Source organism: Pteronotus mesoamericanus, unplaced genomic scaffold, assembly GCF_021234165.1.
Source record: "Pteronotus mesoamericanus isolate MK-2021 breed Mesoamerican mustached bat unplaced genomic scaffold, CSHL_Meso_final scaffold_85, whole genome shotgun sequence".
NCBI lineage: Eukaryota > Metazoa > Chordata > Mammalia > Chiroptera > Mormoopidae > Pteronotus > Pteronotus mesoamericanus.
In genome coordinates, this window is record NW_026555329.1 from 53,619,299 (window position 1) to 53,641,032 (window position 21,734).

General features: G+C 37.8%; 1 protein-coding gene across 1 annotated transcript in view; it reads left to right on the forward strand.

The window, feature by feature from the left end:
• TES (testin LIM domain protein) overlaps positions 1-21,734 on the forward strand; it is a 76,461-nt gene that overhangs the window by 11,350 nt on the left and 43,377 nt on the right. The window contains exon 2 of the mRNA XM_054564423.1: positions 18,446-18,531. Coding sequence (XP_054420398.1) covers positions 18,446-18,531 — 86 coding nt within the window. The remainder of the gene's footprint in view (positions 1-18,445; positions 18,532-21,734) is intronic.

Below are 21,734 nucleotides of genomic sequence, written 5' to 3' on the forward strand. Positions count from 1 at the left end.
TATTACTAGGATGCAAGTCTTCTCGCCTCCCATAGTGAGCTATGGAAAAGGTTTTCCTACTCTGAATTACCCTCATAGCCCTATGTACAAATGAAAGAATAAAGAATGAGGACACTGTAGCTTCCTTGACAACACCGGTTGCTTGAGAATGGCCCTCTTTCCAATCTAGTAAAACCTAATTTTGATTTATTTGCTTATTGTTTCATCAAGAAAAAGGAAAATTAAATTAATATGCAACTGAAATTTGATCCTAGTTGTAGAAAGATTGTATAGGTATGTTTTGAAAGTTGTCTATTTCCCCTGATTTACATAGATAAATCTAAAATGACATCTATTTATCCTTTGTTGTTTGGGAAATATTTAGGTTATAGTCTAAATATGGAACAAAAAGTATGTAAAATCAAACTTCTCTAAAAGATGGGTCAAAAATTAGTTAAGGTTCTTATGTTTATACACCATACCTTGTCAACACAATTCATTTTTTGTGAGTAAGGGATGGTATGAAATGGCTAGACAATAAGTAATTAGCTTACAGCATTCGACAGAAGAATCCTGCATCTCTCCCCTTCTTTTCTCCCTTTCCAAGAACACCACTGTGCTGTAAGGTTTTTATTTTGTTCCAAATGCCCTTGGACACCCATCTTGGACAAAAGTGGAAAATGAGATTGTCTTTTTGCATGCCCCTCCCCCCGTCTTGGTTTTCTGTGCCTTCCCCTCAATGGATTTTACTCTTCAGGTTCTCTTGGATCCTCCTACTCCCCTGGGTAACCTCCTTGAATAGATCTCAAGGTACTTTTCTTTATTCTCTGTTCTGTGAAAAACACACCTGTACTGTCCTCTCTTCTTGCATGTGCTCTGATTAGATAGTTGGGGAATTAGTGTCAATAAGTCACATAATTGTACAGCCACCCTCCCCTTACCCTCACCAAACTACCACAACAGCTTACTCCTAAAGAAATAATACTGCAACCCTTAGGCCTGGCACAGGTGATAGTAATATTCAAGTTTTTTGGATCCATGGCACCTTAATACAGGTCTCTCAGTATTGAGCTGTGAGATCTTCTCTTTAGAGCCAGTTGGAGGTAGTGACACAGGACCAAATTAGGAATGTTTGTGATGCTTAAATTCTTTTAAAAGATTCCTACAGATGCCTTTTGGAATCAGGTACTTTAAATTCCTCATAGCCCTATGTACATATAGCTAAAAATCAGAGGCTTGGAGGGCTTGTGTACAAAACTATGTGCCATTGCAGTGTCTTTCCTTGGGGCTAGATCTTAGCCAATCCTAACTAAAAAGCAATTTCAGCAACATTCATAGCCTATTAATTCTGACTTTTTTTATAGGCTGCATTATCTTTTTCAAACTCACAGATTCAGGAGGAGGCCTTTTTTGAGTAGACTCCAAAGGAGAAGTATTCTATTGAACATTTCAAGCAATATCCTTTATGCAATAGTATGAAAATCATTTGATAGTAGTCAGTTTGAAACATGTTTTCATAAGGAACTAGCATGAACTGAACAGAGAGAATATACTTTGTTTCATCATTTGCTTACCCAAAGTATAGATCTTTTTAAGAAATCTAACTATTTTTGCCCATAATAATGCTGTCAGGATACATTAGTTTTGAATAAGTAAGCAGTAATGGAAAAGTAGTTATGAACTGCTGATTATAATACTATCTAATGTGAATCAAGTAATATGTATCCTGATATCACAAAGAAGTGCTGTATCTGTTTTATTTCACTTAATTCCATCACCAGGTAGATGTATGTAATAGCATAAAGTCGATATAAATCATTTTCCATTTTTTATTCTGTGTTCATTAAAGAAGAATAGAGCATATTATAAAAATTGTGAAATTTTTCTCTTAAATATGTTTCTGAAAATTTTTTGCTAATTAACTCTGATAGTTTGTGTTCTGGTTTGTGATCGAGTTCTGTAACACAAGTATGGTTGTGTATAAGTGTGCACACAAGTGTGTATATATAAGGGGGAATTTAAAAAAAAAACCCAGGATTATCTTCTGGAGGGTGGTCCCTTTCTGGTACAGGTTTCTCCTGCTAGGTGAGCGTTCTAGGAACCCATCTATATCAGCGTACCAGTTGGTGTTATTGTAAGAGGCTGTGTTTGGCTTCAGTGAATTTTTTTTTGAAGACTCTCTTAATGTGTTCGCCCATTTCATGATGGGTGATATATGAGCACACCTGCCCCCACCAAGCTGCCAGTTGAGCAGTTTTTGACCAAAAACAGCATGACCCCGTGCCCTACCATCCCTATTGGTTTTTGTTTGTTTCTTTCTTTGAATGAAAAAAGTCCTCAGTGGAAAATGATTTGCCAATGTGGAAGAGGTGAAACAAAAAATAACAGAAGCACTAAAACACATCAAAATTGACAAGTTCAAAAAACTTTTGAGCAGTGGAAAAAATGTCTCGATAGGTGTATTGCATCAAATGGAGAGTACTTTGAAGGTGACTGAAGTTTAAATGTGTAAGAATAAATACACAATTTTTTATAGATAAATTCTGGTTTGTCTTGGATCTCCCCTAGTATGTTAAGATGGATAGAGCACAAGGCTTAGAGACTAAAACTCATATTCTACCCTGTCTTCTGGAAGACTATTTCCTGGTCCTAACTGATTGAATACTAACAAATTGAGGGGAATAAGAATGTTTATAAAACATAGTTCTGTTTTACTATGGCCTTTTGGATGAAGAGATATTTAAATATTTGAACTGGAAAAATAAAGGCAAGGGTTGTAAAAATCATCCCCTTGTACTACCTCCTCCCTTTGTAATATGTCTGTCTCATCACAACTCACTTAGTCTTTGGATTTAAAGTTCAAACAGAAAAGAATTGTGGTAGGTAGTCTGACCCACTGATTCCACCTCTTAGAATTCATTCAGACCCTGTGTATTTTCCCTGCCCTTGAGTAGCTCCTGGACCTGCACAGATTGCTGAATATGGCAGAAGTGCTAGCTCTTCCAAGATTAAAGACCTGTTTCCCTGTTTCCCTCTTGGGTGATCTCACTCTCTGGGATTACTTGCCCTGGGGGAACCAGCTGCCTTATCATGAGACTTGCCATGTGAGAGATCTTAAAAGAGGTCTCCCTGGCCCTTGAGGCTTGAGATTACAGCACTGACCCCTTATTGCAACCTTGAAAGAGACCCTGAGCCAGCCCACCTGGGTAAGCCACTCCCATTTACCTGACCCTCAGAAATTGTGGGATGGTAAATGTTTGCTATTTTCAGCCACTGAGTTTTGGGGTAATTTGTTACTAATATAGAGATTTTGCATTATAAATCTAGAAAACTAGTGATTTTAAAAAATGAAAAGAATAATATTTCAGTTTTTGCCTTATTGTATTACCCCTGCTGCAATAATAATGTACAGAATCATCTATATAATATAGCAAATAATTTTCAGTACTAGTGGTTAGTCTATACATTTTAAATAAAGATCTTTCAACTCTGAAATTTAATTTTTTCATTTATATTCAGTTGTCTCCTTTTTAAACATTTTTCTGTTGCTATAACATTGGAAGAGACTCATTTTGCTTCAGGACCCTGGATATTCCCTGACTCACACACCATTCTTTTGAAGGCTCTTGTATACGTGTCTGTGTCTGAATTAAGCACCTCAGGGCCATCAGTGTTAGTGCAGCTAGTGTGCAGACATTCTTGTTCCTTGTAATCGGTCTCATTTTTCTAGGAAGGAGGAGCTCCTGGATAGTGACAGATAGGCATTCTTTCACATCAAAACCTATTGTTTTAGAGAGGTTACAGGTGAGGAATATTATTTATTGAAATTATTACTTATCTTCAAAGTCTCATTTTAGATAAAAAGACACTGTGACTTTGTAGTTAAGAGCTCAGGATTTGGATTTATAAATGCCAAGATTCATACCTCAGCTTTGCCACTTGCTAACTGGGCAATCCTGCGCAAACTGATTAATCTACCAAGCCTCAGTTTCCCTTTTTGTGAAATAGGGATGATAATACTTTCCCACAGTTTAGATTGTTATAAGAAATAAACGAGATTATCTATGTGTTATGCCTGGCAGGTAGTAATGTCTTACCAAATGGTGGTTGAGGTACTTTTACTACCACCTGCACCATCACAACCACCAATACTCATTAAGAAAACAGTATAATCAGAAGTGCTTTAAGGTATCCTACCAAACTAAAATTAATTAGTTTCCTATTAAAAAAAAAACAGGATCTACTTCTGATTTTTGTCAAATATGTTTCCATGTTTATTGAGGTAGTATAGTTGTCTTAGGTAATCTGCTACAACCTGATTACATCTCACACTGCAGTACAGAAAAATTGCCATTGAGATGGTTCCTGTGTCACTGTACTGCCTTAAGTGATGAAGAGGCACATTGGGTGGGAGTCATTCTTTCATTTGTTAAAGTTCCAGAAAGACCAACCCAGTACCTCCAGATTAGATTTTTATTATAAACTACTTGGACTGAAAGATCACTGTTTTCTTTACTTTCATCACAGAATAGTCAATGTGATTATTAACTAGTGTTATGAGCAAAAAGGTGTGCATTTGGCTCACAGTGGTTTGATGACAGAGATTCATATAGGGTTCTAGTTTTGTACTTCATGCACTGAAAAGTTGAAGGAATGTGAAAATTAATGCCAGAATCAGCTTTTGTTCTCATCTGCTTCTGGATAAGTGATATTGACAACTATATACCTTTAATCGATTATTTTGTTCATGAGCTGTAATCCTTTGGCCTTAAGTTAAATATTCTATTTATATATTTTTAAAAAATGACTTACTAAATATTTGTCTAATCCAAGGTTTTTCCTTGTTCATGACCCATGTTCAGGCACTAGTGGTTAAGGATAGGTATTTACATAAAGACAAAAAGAACAATTCAAAGGATCAACCAGTCCAGGAGCTGATTCTTTGAAAAGATAAATAAAATCAACTAGCCTTTAAGCAGACTCATCAAGACAAAAAGGGAGAGGACCCAAATAAATAATATCAGAAATGAAAGAGGAGAAATAACAACTGATACCACAGAAATACAAAGGATTGTGAGAAACTACTATGAAAAATTATATGCCAAGAAATTTGAAAACCTGGATGAAATGGACAAATTTCTAGAAAAGTATAATCTTCCAACATTGAAGGAGGAAGAAGCAGAATGATTGAACAGACCAATAACAGCTGAGGAAATTGAGGCAGTAATCAAGAAACTCACGGCACACAAAAGCCCTGGATCAGATGGTTTCACAGGAGAATTTTACAAAACATTTAAGGAAGCGCTAACCCCTGTCTTTCTCAGACTATCCCAAAATATCCAAGAAGAGGGAACACTCCCGGACTCTTTTTATAAGGCCAGCATCACCCTAATCCCAACACCAGATAAAGACCCTACAAAGAAAGAAAACTACAGGCCAATTTCACTGATGAACATAGACATGTTCGTCATGAACTAAACATAGACATGTTCAACATGAGACTAAAATCCTCACCAAAATATTGGCAAACTACATCCAGCAATACATTAAGAAGATTATCCACCATGATCAAGTGGGATTCATCCCAGGGATGCAGGGATTGTTCAATATATGCAAACCAATAAATGTAATACATCACATGAACAAAAGGAAAGACAAAAACCACATGATCATCTCGATAGATGCAGAAAAAGCATTCAGTAAGGTACAGCACCCATTTATGATCAAAACACTCAGCAAAATTGGAATAACTGGGGCATTCCTCAATGTAATAAGGCCATATATGAAAAACCTACAGCCAACATCATACTGAACGGGCAGAAACTAAAAGCTTTCCCACTAAGATCGGGAACAAGACAAAGATGTCCGTTTTCACTACCTCTATTCAACATTGTATTGGAAGTCCTAGCCACAGCGGTCAGACAAGAAAAAGAAAGAAAAGGCATCCAAATAGGAAAGGAGGAAGTAAAACTATCCTTGTTTGCTAATCATATGATAGTGTACATAGAAAACCCTGTAGACTCCACCAAAAATCTACTCAACCTAATAAGTGAATTTGGCAAACAAGCAGGATACAAAGTCAGTATTCAGAAATCAAAGGCATTCTTGTACACCAACAATGAAATAGAAGAAGAAATCAGAAAAAAATACCATTCAATATAGCAACAAGAAAAATAAAATACCTAGGAATAAATTTAACCAAGGAGGTAAAAGACCTGTATGCAGAAAACTATACAACATTGAAGAAGGAAATTAAGGAAGACACAAATAAGTGGAAGCATATGCCGTGTTCATGGATTGGAAGAATTAATATCATCAAAATGTCCATACTACCCAAAGCAATTTATAGATTCAACCTAATCCCTATTAAAATGCCAATGACGTATTTCACAGAAATACAACAGACATTTAAAAATTTATATGGAACCATAAACGACCCCGAATAGCCGCAGCAATTTTGAGAAAGAAAAACAAAGTAGGAGGGATCACAATACCGAACATCAAACTATACTACAAAGCCACTATACTCAGAACAATCTGGTAGTGGCACAAGAACAGATCCATAGACCACTGGACCAGAATAGAAAGCCCAGAAATAAGCCCAGGTCTCTATGGGCATCTCATATTTGACAAAGGGGGCAGAAGCATAAAATGGAGCAATAACAGCCTCTTCAACAAATGGTGTTGGGAGAGCTGGACAGCTACGTGCAAAAAATTGAAATTGGATCATCAGCTGACACCATACACAAAAATAAACTCAAGATGGATCAAAGACTTAAATAGAAGTCGCAACACCATCAAAGTCCTAGAGGAGAACATTGGCAGGAAACTCTCAGATATCCCACGCAGCAATGTTTTCACTGATATGTCCCCTAAAGCAAGGGACATAAAGGAAAGAATAAACAAGTGGGACCTCATCAAAATAAGAAGCTTCTGCACGGCAAAAGAAAACATCAGCAAAATGAAAAGGGAGCCAGCCCTATGGGAAAATATATTTGCTAATGATACATCAGATAGAGGTTTGATCTCCAAGATATATAAAGAACTCACTCGACTCCACTCCAAGAAGACAAACGGTCTAATCAAAAAATGGGCAAAGGACCTGGGGAGACACTTTTCCAAGGAGGAGATACAGAGGGCCCAGAGACATTTGAATGGATGCTCAGTATCGCTAGCCATCAGAGAAATGCAGATCAGAAGCACAATGAGGTACCACCTCACACTGGTCAGAATGGCCATCATAAACAGATCAACAAACAACAGGTGCTGGCGAGGCTGTGGAGAAAAGGGAACCCTAGTCCACTGTTGGTGGGAATGCAGACTGGTGCAGCCATTGTGGAAAGCAGTGTGGAATTTCCTGAAAAGGCTGAAAATGGAACTGCCTTTTGATCCAGTGATTCCCCTGCTGAGACTATACCCTAAGAATACCAAAACACCAATTCCAAAGAACCTATGCACCCCAATGTTCATAGCAGCACAATTTACAATAGCCAAGTGTTGGAAGCAGCCTAAATGCCCATCAGAAGATGACTGGATCAAAAAACCATGGTACATTTACGCAATGGAATAGTACTCAGCAGAAAGAAAAAAAGAACTACTACACTTCGTGACAGCAAGGATGGAACTAGAGAACATTATGTTAAGCGAAATAAGTCAGGGGGCGAGACAAGTCCCATATGATCTCACCTATAAGTGGAACCTAACCAACAAAACAAAGTTGTAAGGAAAATAAGACCAGCAACACTGAAAGAAAAAACAACAGAGTCAAGAGGGAAGGAGGGCAGGGTGGTGGGGGAAAAGTAAGGGAAGGGGCAAGTCAAGGAACATATAGCAAGGACTCATGGACAAAGCCAAAGTGGGGAGAGATTGAGGGAGGGCATGGGGTGGGCAGGGGAAAGTGGTACGGGGGAGGTGGAACCAAATGTGTTTGGAAAAATAAATTAATTAAAAATGAATAAATAAATAAATAAATAAATAGAATAGAATAGAATAGAATAGAATAGGCATTTGTAATGCAGTCACCTTGGGCAAGATAAAAGGTCTCTGCTGTAATTTCTTCACCTGGATGAGAATGCAGATAATACTTAGTAGTACCTCAGCCTCTCGTAGGACTGTTATGAGGGTAAAATTTGATGATTCATGTAAAAACTTAGAACTATGGCTGGCAATATAGTGCTAAATAAATAAAAGTGTTTTGCATATTTCAAAATTGCTCAAGAGTAGGTCCTAAATATTCTCATCACAAGAACAACTTTTTTTCTCTGTTTAAGGTGACATGATAATTAGATATATTATTGGGCTCATTTCTGAATGTATACAAATACTGAATCATTATATTGTATATCTTAAACTAATCTAATTTTTAAAAATTTTTTTAAGTTAATTTTTTTATTGTTCAAGTATGGTTGTCTCCATTTTCCTTCCACCACTTTCCTGTGCTCCCCCCACCCCCCGCACCTACCACCCTCAATCCTTCCCCATTTTGGCTTTGCCCATGGGTCCTTTATACATGTTCCTTGATGTGACCCTTCCCCTTCTTTTCCCCATTACTCCCCTCCCTTCTCCCCTCTGTTTAGTCAGGTGTTTTTTTTTTTCAATGTTGCTGGTTATATTTTTCTTGCTTGATGTTTTGTTGATTAGGTTCCACTTATAGGTGAGATCATATGGTGTTTGCCTTTCACGCCCTGGCTTATTTCACTTAGCATAATGCTCTCCAGTTCCATCCATGCTATCCTGAAGGGTAGGAGTTCCTTCTTTCTTTCTGCTGTGTAGTATTCCATTGTGTAAATGTACCATAGTTTTTTGATCCACTCATTTTCTTTGGGCACTTAGGCTGTTTCCAGCTCTTTGGTATTATAAATTGTGTTTCTATGAACATTGAGGTGCATAGGTTCTTTTGAATTTGTGTTTCGGGATTCTTAGGGTATCAAAAGGCAGTTCCATTTTTCACTTTTTGAGGAAATTTCAAACTTTTCCACAGTGGCTGCACCAGTCCGCATCCCCATGAACAGTGTATTAGGGTTCCTTTTTCACTACAACCTCACCAGCACTTGTTGTTTGTTGACTTGTTTATGATGACCATTCTATTTAAGGTGACAGATGTTATCTAGACCTATTATGGTGTTCATTTCTGAATGTATACAAATACTTAATCATTATATTTTACATCTTAAACTAATCTAATTTTATATATCAATTCAAAGAAAGAAAAATAAAGATTTGCTGCTGCTAATATAATCACCACCACTACTGCCAGAGCCTTTTGGTGTGCTGGGGGGATAGATGCATTAGGGTAAAGGTGTTCTATGTTAAAGATCATTTGTAATTAAAACAAGTAATTAATAAAACTCTGTCATTATTTCTGTACATCTCAGGCTCTATGGCAGGAGTCAGGAATTCTAAAAGGAACAAGAACCTCACAGTCTAATAATGTAAACTGATATGTAGTCATAGTTAAAAAGAATTAAATAATGGAATTTATATCAAGATCAAATAAGAATTTAAAAGAACATATCGGCATAGAAGAAGAAAGGTATCACAGAGTAACTGACTTTTGAATTTGGTCTACAGAGAGTAAGATTTTGCAGGTGGAGGATATGGGGAATGATATCCAGCAAAAGGAAAAAGTCTCCTAGAAGCAGAGCACAGCTGGAGGGGAATTGTGAGGAGGGAGGTGGTGGGAGCAGGGGTAGTGCCAGGTTGAAAAGGCCCTTCGCTGCCATGCTAAGACATGTGAAATTCACTGAACTCATTAAAATATCTAGAAGGGGATTGTTTTGATCATCTTTAGGTTTTATGAAAATATTCTGGGAGCAACAATATGACTTTATACAAAGGACACACTTAGCAGTGAGTGGTTCTGGAGTGGAGATGAGATAACAAATTGTGTCATTTTAGAGAAGAGATCAGCAACATAGGAGCATAGTTTAGCATGGCTACACAGGATAAGAAGGCCTCCCAGCCCCAGACTTGTCCTTCATTATTCCTCATGTATTTCAGACTTGAGTAAGGGAAAGATGGGGAATTTTGTTCTTATAAACAAATTAAAAGATACAGCAATTTTATTGGAATGATTAATAGGAGCTCTTAATCACAATAGTTTTTATTTTCACTTAAGAAAGTTGTCAAATTATAAAAAAGTTGACAGGTCCTGTTTTCATATTTAAGTCTGGTTTTCTATGAAACTTCCCCTTTTGGCACCTTAAGTCTCAGTAGATATTGGAAAATAGGCAGTGAACTAAAAATCTGAAACTATATATATACATATGTGATAAGTAGATAAACATGTACATGTATACACGTACAGAGAGATATGTACGTTTCATATATTCTACTTTGATCAGCTTCAGTCCAAGATGATTAAAGAAGTCCTAGTAACAAGCTTGTTTAGTAACCACATATGATTCCTTGCTCCATAAAGATATTTGGTTATGAAAACACCATGATCAGATGATTTCACCCTGAATACTGCATAATATCTTTCAGATCCAAATCATCTCCAGATCAACTCAGACCATGTTTGAAATACCATATGTTCTCTACCCTTTTCTTTTTCTTTCAAGTATCTGATATGCAATACCCTTTCCTGGGTCAGAAGGGTCACCTGAAATGTTGCCAACATATCTTGTTGCCTGAAATTATGAATATGGGGATACTGATTACATCCCATTTCTTACCCTAAAATAAGTAGGGGATAAGAAGATGTTTGGAGTCACAAATTATGGGGATATAAGTTTGGAATTTGGAGCCTATAGCTGAGGATATTTAAAAACTCTTTTTTTTTAATGACTAGTGTTTTAGGATAAATATGGTCATTTTTATATTTTCAAAGAACCTTGATAGGTATTCCCAAAACCTGACTGTAGATTTTCCTAATGTAGTGAATTGAAAAGACCCATCTTCTTGGATATTGAACAAGAAAAATTAATCTTTCATATCCTTGTTTTGATGCTGGCCAGAATGTGTTACTAAAATTAAATCAAGTAGACAGCTTTGGGACTTACATGCTTATGAAAAACATGTGCTTTTAGGCACCAAGTGTTGACTCTGTAGGGAATACCATATCACATTTGCTGTTGAAATAATTCAATGCAACAAAACTGTGTCTTATCCCTCAGAATTTTATTGAATAATTATTTTCTATTTAGTGTTTAAAACATGGAGCAAATGACCATGTTGAATAACTAACTAAGTTGTAGTTACTTTGAAATATGATTTGTAGTCATAATTGTAGAATTAAGAGGTGTCTTGGCGTTGATCTAATTGATTCATCATTATCTAGATGAAGCCCAGAGAAGAAAAAAATGACTTCTGAAATTAGTGAACTCAGCAGCGACACCTTGGGACCAGATGCCAGTTTTTCTGCCTCTTCTCCAGTGATCCTTCTACATTTTCACAGTTCTCTGTTCTGTTAGTTTTCTAGTATATATAACCATGTAATTTTTTAAATTGAGACATAATTGGCATATTGCCATGTAATTCTTGCTCATTTCACTTTCCAGTCAGTCAGGTTGCCTTTACCTGAGGAACTTTCTGGACTCCCCCTCCTCTCTACCAGCCCCACCAACATACCTTCCCTGTTCTTACCCCTCACCAAGAATTCTCAAGTCCAGACACATAGGCAGAAAATAACCTGCAAGATCTAGATGTCCAAGAGGAAAACCATTGCTCTTGAGGAAAAGAGAAGGAACTCGACTGGAGGGTATGGTTTATGTTGTGGGTAAAGAGAAGGGTGGAGATATAGTGAGAAGAATTCTGAGTCCTGAGCTTGAGGGAATCCTGAACACAAAGTGAAGGAAGGAGGGAAAGTGGCTGAGCGCTTGGCTCAGATGAGGTTTTAGATGTTGAACTGAGACTAAGATGAGTTAGGGAATCCCAGCTCCTGTGAACCTCTGCCCCATAAGGGCTAGTAATCAGCCTTGAGAAATTGTGCCCGGGGAAGCTCTGGCTCTGAATCACATTTTATTATAGAGTAGAATTAGCATGTTTTCCTTTATCTGATATATGTTCAACTTGTAAAGGGGAGAATAGCAGATGCCTAGATGCCTAGATGCCTAAATAGGGGTGGGAATAGAAGCTCAAGAAATTTGCCTCACACTAGTAGAGATTTGTCTACTCTGGTTCAGTTTTAGCATATAAATTGGATTTAACAGGATTAGAGAACACAGCAGCACTCTAGGTTACAGTTCAGTCTGAAACATGCAATCTGCTAAGCAGAGAAAACATTAACTAGCTTGTGAACCACATATCTTTAGTGTTTCAGTGGCATTGTGCCTTTTTATCTTAACAGGTTGATAAAAAGTGTTAAGGATATGGAAGAAATTCCTACAAAGTAATGTGGCATTAGTTAGAGATCCTCAATGCTGAATATCAATTAATTTTAAGTTTTATAGCTGTATAGTTATAGCTATAAAATAATCCTCTAGCTGTTGCCAGTGTGGCTTGGTTGGAGCTTTATCCATGACCAAAGGGTTTAGTTCCTGGCCAGGGCCCACATGTAGGTTATGGGTTCAATCCCTCATCCAGATATGTGTGGGAGGCAACCAACTAATGCTTCTCTCTCACATTAATGTTTCTCTTTCACCCTTCCTCTCTCTCTAAAAGCAGTGAAAAAAATATCCTCAAGTAAGGATAAAATAATGATGATGATGACAACGATGACGAAGATAATGATTTCTCTAAATGAAACTCCCCAAGGAAAATAAGTTCATTGCCAGTCTGAAACTCTTACTAGTCACTTCAGCTGCTAACAATGGCTTTGAAAACTAGGTGTCTTTTTTGTTTGGGTATTTATTTTTAATTAGAACTGTTTCTGTTTGGGTAATCGCAGGAGAGCATATTATATTGCCATGATCTCATTCCATAATTTTTCATTTATTTGCCTGTCTCTGGGATATTTTCAGAGTCCCCTCACTCCTTACATCTGAGCGTTTGAAGTAGATGAAAAATAGAGTGTATACATTTTTTAGGTGATCACAACTGCCCTGGAAGGAGCTAATAATGAAGATTAAGTTGGCCTTCCAGGCAAGCCAGTAGTGGTAGAAGAGCACTGGAGCCATGCTTTCTGAGCTTTCCAGGGCAGGCTATAGAACTGTTTTCTCAAGTTACTGCTTTTCTCAGTCTGGTCTTGGAGTGTCCCTTAAAGTCCTTCCTCTGAGGTTTGGGTAGCAAGGATGAGAGGCATTCTTGTCCTCCCACACTCAGCCCCATTACCTGGCTTTTTTTTTTAGTACTTCCTCCTTACCAGTCTCATCCTGTCCCTGGGAATATCTTTTCCTCTGTCAAACCTGGTGGCTCAAGACATGGTGCCAAATATTTGAGGGGATTTATTTCTTCCTTAGGAAAAGGAAAAGAAAAAGGAGCAGAAACCCACTCTGCCTACTACAAGGCTAACCCTGTCACCTTTCAAGTGTCCTAAAATACCTTCTTCTGCCACAGGCCTTCCTATATGATGTCCCCTTTGTCTTGAATGTACTTTCTCCTTTTTGCTGACTTAGATGCTGCGCATACTTTTGATTACAGTTCAAGCATCATTTGTTCAAAAGAGCTTTCTCAACCTCCTGATAGATTCAGATGTTCCCTTTATAAAGTTCTCTGAAAGTCTGTCACATTTAGAGGTGTTCAGGAGACTTTGTGGGCGTGTAGTCGTTTTCCTTGCAGACGAAGTGAGCAGCAGAAGGGAATCTCTTTGGAAGACTGAAGACTGCAGCTCAATGGAACATGAGTCAGACACTGAGTTTTAGGTTAGCTTGCTGGTGACTAGCTGTGTGAGAAGTCCAGATTTTAGCTTCCTGATCTGTTATACCAGGGTGGTGCCTAGACCTGTCCAGCACTGAAAAGATGTGGGGCACTTTAAAAAAGCAGAAGTTCAGCTTCCAGTCAAGATGGTGATGTAGGCAGACATAGCTCAATCTTCACACAACCACATCAAAATTACAACTAAAATATAGAACAACCATTGCTCAGGAACATCAGAAATTGAGTTGAATGGAAGTCTAAAAACTATGGAATTGAAGAAACCATGCAGACTAGAAGGAGGCACGTGGATGCGGATTGGGCTCGTTCCACATCCATGTAAATAAAAATTAGGGAGAGATATCTCTGGAGCAAGGAGTCGCACACCCACTCCAGGACCCCAGCCCAGGATTCCAGTACCAGGAAGATAAGTCCCCACAACTTCTGGCTACGAAAATCTGTGGGGACTGAGTCAGTGGAGGAGCCTGCTGGAGCGCTAAGCAGTTCCTCTTGGGGAACCCACACATAGACTCACCCACTCAGACTCGCTCCCTCTGACCTCCAGCACTGGGGTGGCAGCTTGAAGGGCTCCAGTGGTATATAGAGAGAAACTGAAGTGTCTGGCACTGGGGGAAGCAGAGGCCATTGTCCTTTTGCTGAGCCCTCTCCCCAACAGAACCAGCAGGCTGGTGCCATATCTGAGACTCCAGCAACCTGGCTAACACTGTGTGACTCACCTTGGACATCCACAGAGGCTCTACCCCACCCAACTTATGGGCCCACCCAAGCTGCTTTTCCATAAGAGTACTTGGCCTTGGCTCCTGAATCCTATCGAACAAGCAACAGCTGGCTTCAGTGAGCCCTAGTGACAGCTAGATTAGAGTCACAGCTTGGCTTCACCTGGGAATGTCTAAGCCTAACACAAGTAGAGCCATCTCAGATTGCTTTATAGCTCAGGCAAGGGTGCTCCAGGCAAAATACAGGTGTGGACTGACCTTGGCCTGCACCACCCGAGAAACGCTAGGGCCAATGCACACAGTAGACAGCTACATACCACCTTGGAACACCACTACCCTGCCCCTGCACAGATGATCCTTCATGGAGGGCAGAGGTTGGTGGTCAGTGGTTACAGCCAGTCCCAGCTGACTGGTCTGGGTAAATCCCTCCCATTGACTTTCAACATTGAACAGCAACCAAGGCTCAACTACAAGAGGAGGGTGAACTCAGCCCACACAAAGGGCGCACCTTGAGTACCCAGCTTGGGTTATAGGGGAGGCCGTGCCACTGGACCCTACAGGACACCTACTACATTGGGCCCCACTATCAAGACAGGGAGTCAAAGCAGCTCTACTTAATACATATAAACAAACACAGGAAGGCTGCCAAAATGAGGAGACAAAGAAAACATGGCCCAAATGAAAGAACAGATGAACTCTAGAAAAAGCTAAATGAAATGGAGAAATCCATTTCAATCTATCAGATGCAGGGTTCAGAACACTGTTTATAAGGATGCTCAAGGAACTTAGTGAGGACCTCAGCAGCATAAAAAAGACCCAGTCAGAAATGAAGGATACACTAATTGAAAGAAAAGACAACTTATAGGAAAACAACAGTAGAATGGATGAAGCCGAGAATCAAATCAATGATTTGGAACATAAGGAAGCAAAAAACAACTGTGCAGAACAACAAGAAGAAGACTCCAAAAAAACTGAGGATAGTATATACAGCCTCTGGGACAACTTTAAGAAGTCCAACATTCACCTCATAGGGGTGCCAGAAGGAGAAGCAGAAGAGCAAGAAATTGGAAACCTATCTGAAAAAATAGCGAAAGAAAACTTCCCTAATTTGGTGAAGGAAATAGACATGCAAGTCCAGGAAGTACAGAGAGTCCCAGTTATGAAGGATGCAAAGAGGCCCACTCCAAGATACATCATTATTAAAAGGCCAAATGTTAAAGATAAAGAGAGACTCTTAAAAACAAGAGAAAAGAAATTAGTTACCGGAAGATTGCTGGGTGGGAGCAGGAAGGGGGAGCATGGGTGGAGCAGTGAGGGGATTAAGAAGTACAAATAGGGCCCTGGCTGGTGTGGTTCAGTGGATTGAGCCCTGGACTATGAACCGAAGGGTCACCAGTTCAATTCCCAGTCAGGGCACAGGCCTGGGTTGCAGGCCGGGTCCCCATTGGGGGATGCGTGAGAGGCGATCACACATTGATGTTTCTGTCCCTCTCTCCTTCCCTTCCCTTCTGTATAAAAATAAATAAAATCTTGTTTTTAAAGAAGTACAAATAGGTAGTTACTGAGTAGCCATCGGGATGTAAGGTACAATATAGAAAATGGAGTAGCCGAAGAACTTACACGTATGTCCCATGGACATGAACAATGGTGGGGGGATTGCCTGAAGGAGTGGGGGATGGTGGGTGGAAGAGGGAAAAGGGGGAAAAATCAGGACAGCTATAATAGCATAATCAATAAAATATAATTTTAGAAAATTTAAAAAATAAATAAAAAGCAGATGTTCATGGAATACTTCCAGTTCTAATAATTCTAATAAGTAATTTAATAACTGTTTTAAGAAGATAAAAAGCAGGTGGGAAAGAAACAACTTATTACTTTCGAAGGCTGACTTTGTAAGTCAGCGGTGAGCTACACTGAGGCCGTAGTGTAAAATGTCTGCTATTTGAGGTTCTAGTGATATTAGTTAAGCTTACATGTTTCATTCAGAAATAAAAAACACGATACTATTGTTTCAGTATGTTTGTAGTATTTTATTAATCCCAGCATTGCTCAGACCAGGGGATTCAGATTTAAAAGCAGGCAAAAATTTGTTTAGGCAGTGATTTAATTTAAAGGCAGAAGCACACTTAGTCCCAGTTATTATCTAAGCCAGTAAATCTTTTTAGGATTTAAAAATACTTATATACACATAAGTTTGTATTTATGTATGTATATTCTTTGTAACAAAATCTATTTCTTACTATGAATTACATATAAGAAAGTTTAAAAGCAGTTGTTTCAAACTGAGTTATGTGATTCAGCCTTAATGATATATTCTTAATTTTCATTTGGGACTGGAGTTTAAGAGGAGATGCATGGAACACAGTATGAAGCAGATCCATATTGCAGGTGAATTTAGGATTGTTAACTCTCCTTAATGGAAAACTAGAAAGGGTTTGTAAAAGAATACACCTCTTTTAGATTTGCTGTTCATTTTACTATGGGTATTGTAATGGAGAAAACTCTTTAATTACGTGCATTACAAAAGACTGGAAACCTCAAATAGCCATCTCTCTGGCTTTTGCTTAGCCCATTTTATTTCTGTTCTGTGAACTATGATCATCAGTGACAAGGAAACAATTTGATTCCTCAAAAGGAAAAAAAAAAGTGTATTCTAGTGTTAAAGTTAAACATATGATTTAGAGAATTAAAATTGTTTTGAAAATTGGTAATGTAGACATGGAAAAGGTAATGAAGTTTAGTTAATGTTGGACAGATTTTTATCACCATTAGAAAGCATGCCTGAGATAGTCTGACTTAAAATAACATGGGTTCTCCTAAGCAGCTGAGTGGACCAGCTGATTTTGAATATGCCCTTGGTTACGGTAAGAGGATGTGGTGGTTTTCTTCAGGGAAAAAAAAAAAAAAAAAAAAAAGGAAGAGCTTGCTTGCTTTATTTAAAAAAAAGAAAAAGGAAGGTCTTCCTGTTTATTAATTTAATTATTAAGCTTCAGGGCATGATCAGGCTGATATTTTAAGGAACAAGTTATAATGTGGTTTTAAATGCTTATTGACAAACACAGTTTGGTTAGGTTACAAAAGGGTGCCACTGGAAAAAAATGTTACTTTTCTGTCTTAAAGTATTACTCTAGGCAGTAGCAGATAATTTTTCAGTAGTCACTGATGTGATACTTAAAACACAAAATAAGCCAATTTTTTTGTGAATGTGCTATGCAAAAATTTTTTTTCTCATCTTTTTACTATAATATCAATAATTGTGTAAAAGAGCTTACATTGCCTTCTTGTGTCCTTCCCTAATGTTCTTCTCCCCACCTCAAGTCATGTATCAGCAAGTTCCTGAGAATTATTTAATATAGTAAAGAAAAAAATTGTTTTGCTATAATAAGGGCAATAGTAATCCCCCTGACCCCTACCCAGGCATAAAAGCACAGGACTTAGAGTTGTTTATCTCTAAAATGGAGAATAACATCTATTTTATAAGCATTTTATGAGGTTATGAGATTAATGCTAATCTCAGTTCCATAGCATTCAATATGTTTGTTGTTGCTATTATTTATCATAATATAAAATAATATTTTTATTGTAATGCCTAAAATCTTTACGCATTCCTTATTTTCTGCAAAATATATCATTTGGGGCCAGGCTTACTTTCTAAGCTCCCTGTACCTATTATAATCAGGGGCATGTAGTGGCCAAAAATAATCAATTCATGACTTTTTGCAAATTATAATATTTGTACTCTTCTATATAGTTTTATTTTTATGTTTTTCTTTTTATGAAAAAAATACAATAAGAATATAAAGTATGAATGTATGTAGAGTCACCATATATGTACCTGGGTATCATCAATGGACTAAACAGTGTGATACTCATAAAAGATTTGTTTGACAATTTTGTAAACAGGGGTGGTATGGGGAATTTAAAGTGCAATTTATTCAATTTTTTAGATATTTCAAACATGTAATAATAAATCTATATTGTTTTCTTTTTAACAGATGGGCTTAGGTCATGAGCAAGGATTTGGAGCTCCTTGTTTAAAATGCAAAGAAAAATGTGAAGGATTTGAACTGCACTTCTGGAGGTAATATTTTGAAAACTACAACCACATTAGGAATTTCTACTCCTTGGCACTACTTCCTCAGATAGTGGGAATCTCTTACAAGTTCTTTAGGCTGGTTGCTAAATTGCAGATCTGTTACATTCTTTTCTAAGAAATAAATAAAAAATAAATCTATTCCATATTCCTGTCATTAAGTTTGAGCTAATTGGGCCACAGTAACTATATTCAGAATTGTTTGATTTATTTGCTATCCTTCAGATGTCCTGTGAATATAGAATGCTAAGTATGTCTCTTTTTTGAGTGACAAGTAAGTTTGTGGTAAAGTCCTGGGAATGTTTATTAACTTAATTATTAGTCTTTTTAAAAATAATTATTGGTAACTTTGTACATCTTGTCTGTATATTTGCAATAAACAATAAATATCAATGATGAATTGAACATTCAGATCCAGATTGTCAGGAAACTTGAATCTGAGTCTCTTCAAAATTTTCAGCTATAAATATACTGCTGAAAAACTTTGAAACACTTGAATTTATAATAATAATAAAAATAATAATAATTCATTGCCAATGTCTTGATTTGAATTGTGTCTAGGCCTGGCTGGTGTGGCTCAGTGGACTGAGCGCTGGCCTGTGAACCAAAGGGTCACTGGTCCAATTCCCAGTCAGGGCACATGCCAGGTTGCAGGCCAGGGTCCCTAGTATGGGATGCTCGAGAGGCAACCACACATTGATGTTTCTCTCCCTCTCTCTCTCCCTCTCTTCCCCTCTCTAAAAATAAATAAATAAAATCTTTAAAAAAGAAAGAATTGTGTTTATATATGGAGGACAAATGTTAGTAGATCAAAAAATGTGAATTTTGTATAGATCTTACTTGTATGCTATTAAAAGTAATATTGTATGTCATATAAATCTAAAATTATATTTAAAACTAATTCTAATGAAGAACCTAGATGTTGTTCATCAGTGGTGGTTGGGACTGTAGTGGTAGCTCATAAGTCTGTTCAAAGCTAGACTCAGAACATTATTGTTAGAAGGAGAAAATAAATACAATCAATTATACATCATTAGGACTGCAGCTGCCTGTTAGAATGAATCTCACTTGAGAACCACTTCTATACTGACTGTTTCTATAAGAAACTGTCTAGAGTAAAAAAAATCATGAGCTACTGGGGCTATATACAGCATAAGTTAAAGAAGAATGTAGAAAAATAAAGTGGGGATATTAGTCTCTTTTAAAAGCTAACTTATTTAGTAAGTTTTAGGAAACAAAGGCAGTTGTTTTAAATAGTGAAGGCAACAGAAACTTCAGCTCTCCTAGAAATTAAGATACAATTCTCTGTTTGTAGGGAGCTAAAATTTTCCAGGGAGTTTTTAAATTATAAGACTTTAATAGCTCATCCTTGTGCTACCTTTTCAAGGGACATAGAGGTTAGGCAATATATCTGTCATGTTTTAGAAAAGTAAAGACATTAGACACAAAATAGTTTTCATTGATTAGTATATTTTATCTTTTAATATGTGCACCAGTCTCTTGTACTCATAGTGCCTTTGTGGAGAGCTGCACTGCCCTCTGCTGGGCATAGTTCTTACTTTACAATTTTTTGTATTATTATTATTACTATATTTATTGTTTATGCTAGTACAGCTGTCCCCACTTTTCCCCCTTTACCCATCTGCACCCAGGCCCCCCCTCAGGCAGTTCCCATATCGTTGCCCTTGTCCATGGATCATGCATATATGTCCTTTGGCTCATTCCTTCATCTTCTCTCATCCAGTGCTCCCTCCCCCTTCCCTCGTACAGTTGTCAATCTGTCCCATGTATCTATGCTTCTGTTTCTACAATCTAAAAATAGTCTTCTTATTTCTTCAATACAGTTGCTCAAAACTGTTATGAGATTATTAAACCTCATTCCTAAGTGACAACATCTTTTCTTCAAACCAGAAAGTTAGTTTATAGTGATTTTTGTTTGTTTTATATAATTTTTCTATTGCTGTTCACGATAATCTGATATTTTGAGAAAAAATATGTTTGACAAGAGTAGATCTCTGTGGCATGAAAACCACTTTTTAAAAAAAAAATTTCCACACAGAATCATAAACTTGTCTAGGTGTAGTCTGAAAATACGTTAGGAGCCATGAAAGTCAAAGGCTTTGGCATGACCTTCAGTCTAGTTTGGGCCCATCCCATTGGTACTAGTGTCTTCTCCCTGGCAGGAGTCCAGACACATTTTTCTCAGAATTTTTTATAATTCCCTGACTTTGCCACCACAACTGGAAGGCTTTGAGGGCAATGCCTTTGACCTTCAGATGAGCCATTTTCAGTAGTCTTCGAAGTAAAATAGTCTAGGCCGGTTGTTCTGAGTGTATTGAAGATTCCAGGTCCAGTCTAGGGCCACAGAACTGCTGTGATTAAAGTGGGCATGGGGTCCCAGGGCCCTGCCCACTTATCTCCTTTTCCATCTTTATGGTGACCCTTTACTTCTAGGCCCCTTGGGTCTTCGTGAGGCACAGTGGGAGAGTCAGAGCTACATTATTCTCCACTTTTTACCAGTCTGTCCCTCCACACAGATACAAGAATGGTCTTTTGAAAATGGATCCTATTGTATACTTCCCAATAGCTTAAGAATCTTTGGTGCTATGCCACTGGACTTGATCCTTTGGGCAAAGTCTTTGGCCTTTATTGTTAAACCTCAGTGATTGGCCTCAACTTAGTTTTCCAGTCTCCTCTCTCATTTCCCTTCCAAATATCTTGTGCTCCAGCAGCTTGGGTAGATGCTGCTACCTAAAGTTTCTGTGCCTTTTTGCACATTTCCTTTGCCTGGAAAGACCTTACATCTGACCACCAGGAAACAAAAAGTCTCTCCTTTACATTTCAGCTAAAGTACTGCCTCTGAGAAGTCCTCCATGCTCCCAATATTAGTCTGCTCAGGCTTCTATAACAGAGTATAATAGACTGTGTGTAATAAACAACAGAAATTTATGTTCTTACATTTCTGGAGACTAGAAGTCCAAGATCAGGATGCCAGCATGGTTGGGTTCTGATGAGGACCCTCTTCCTGGTTTATAGATGATCACCCTCTTGTCATGTCCTTACATGGTCTTTCCTCTGTGTGTGCACATGAAAAGAAAGACATCTCTCTCTCTCTTCCTCTTGTTATAAGGCCACCAATCCTATTAGATTAAGACCCCACCCTATGACCTCATATATCTTTAATTACCTCC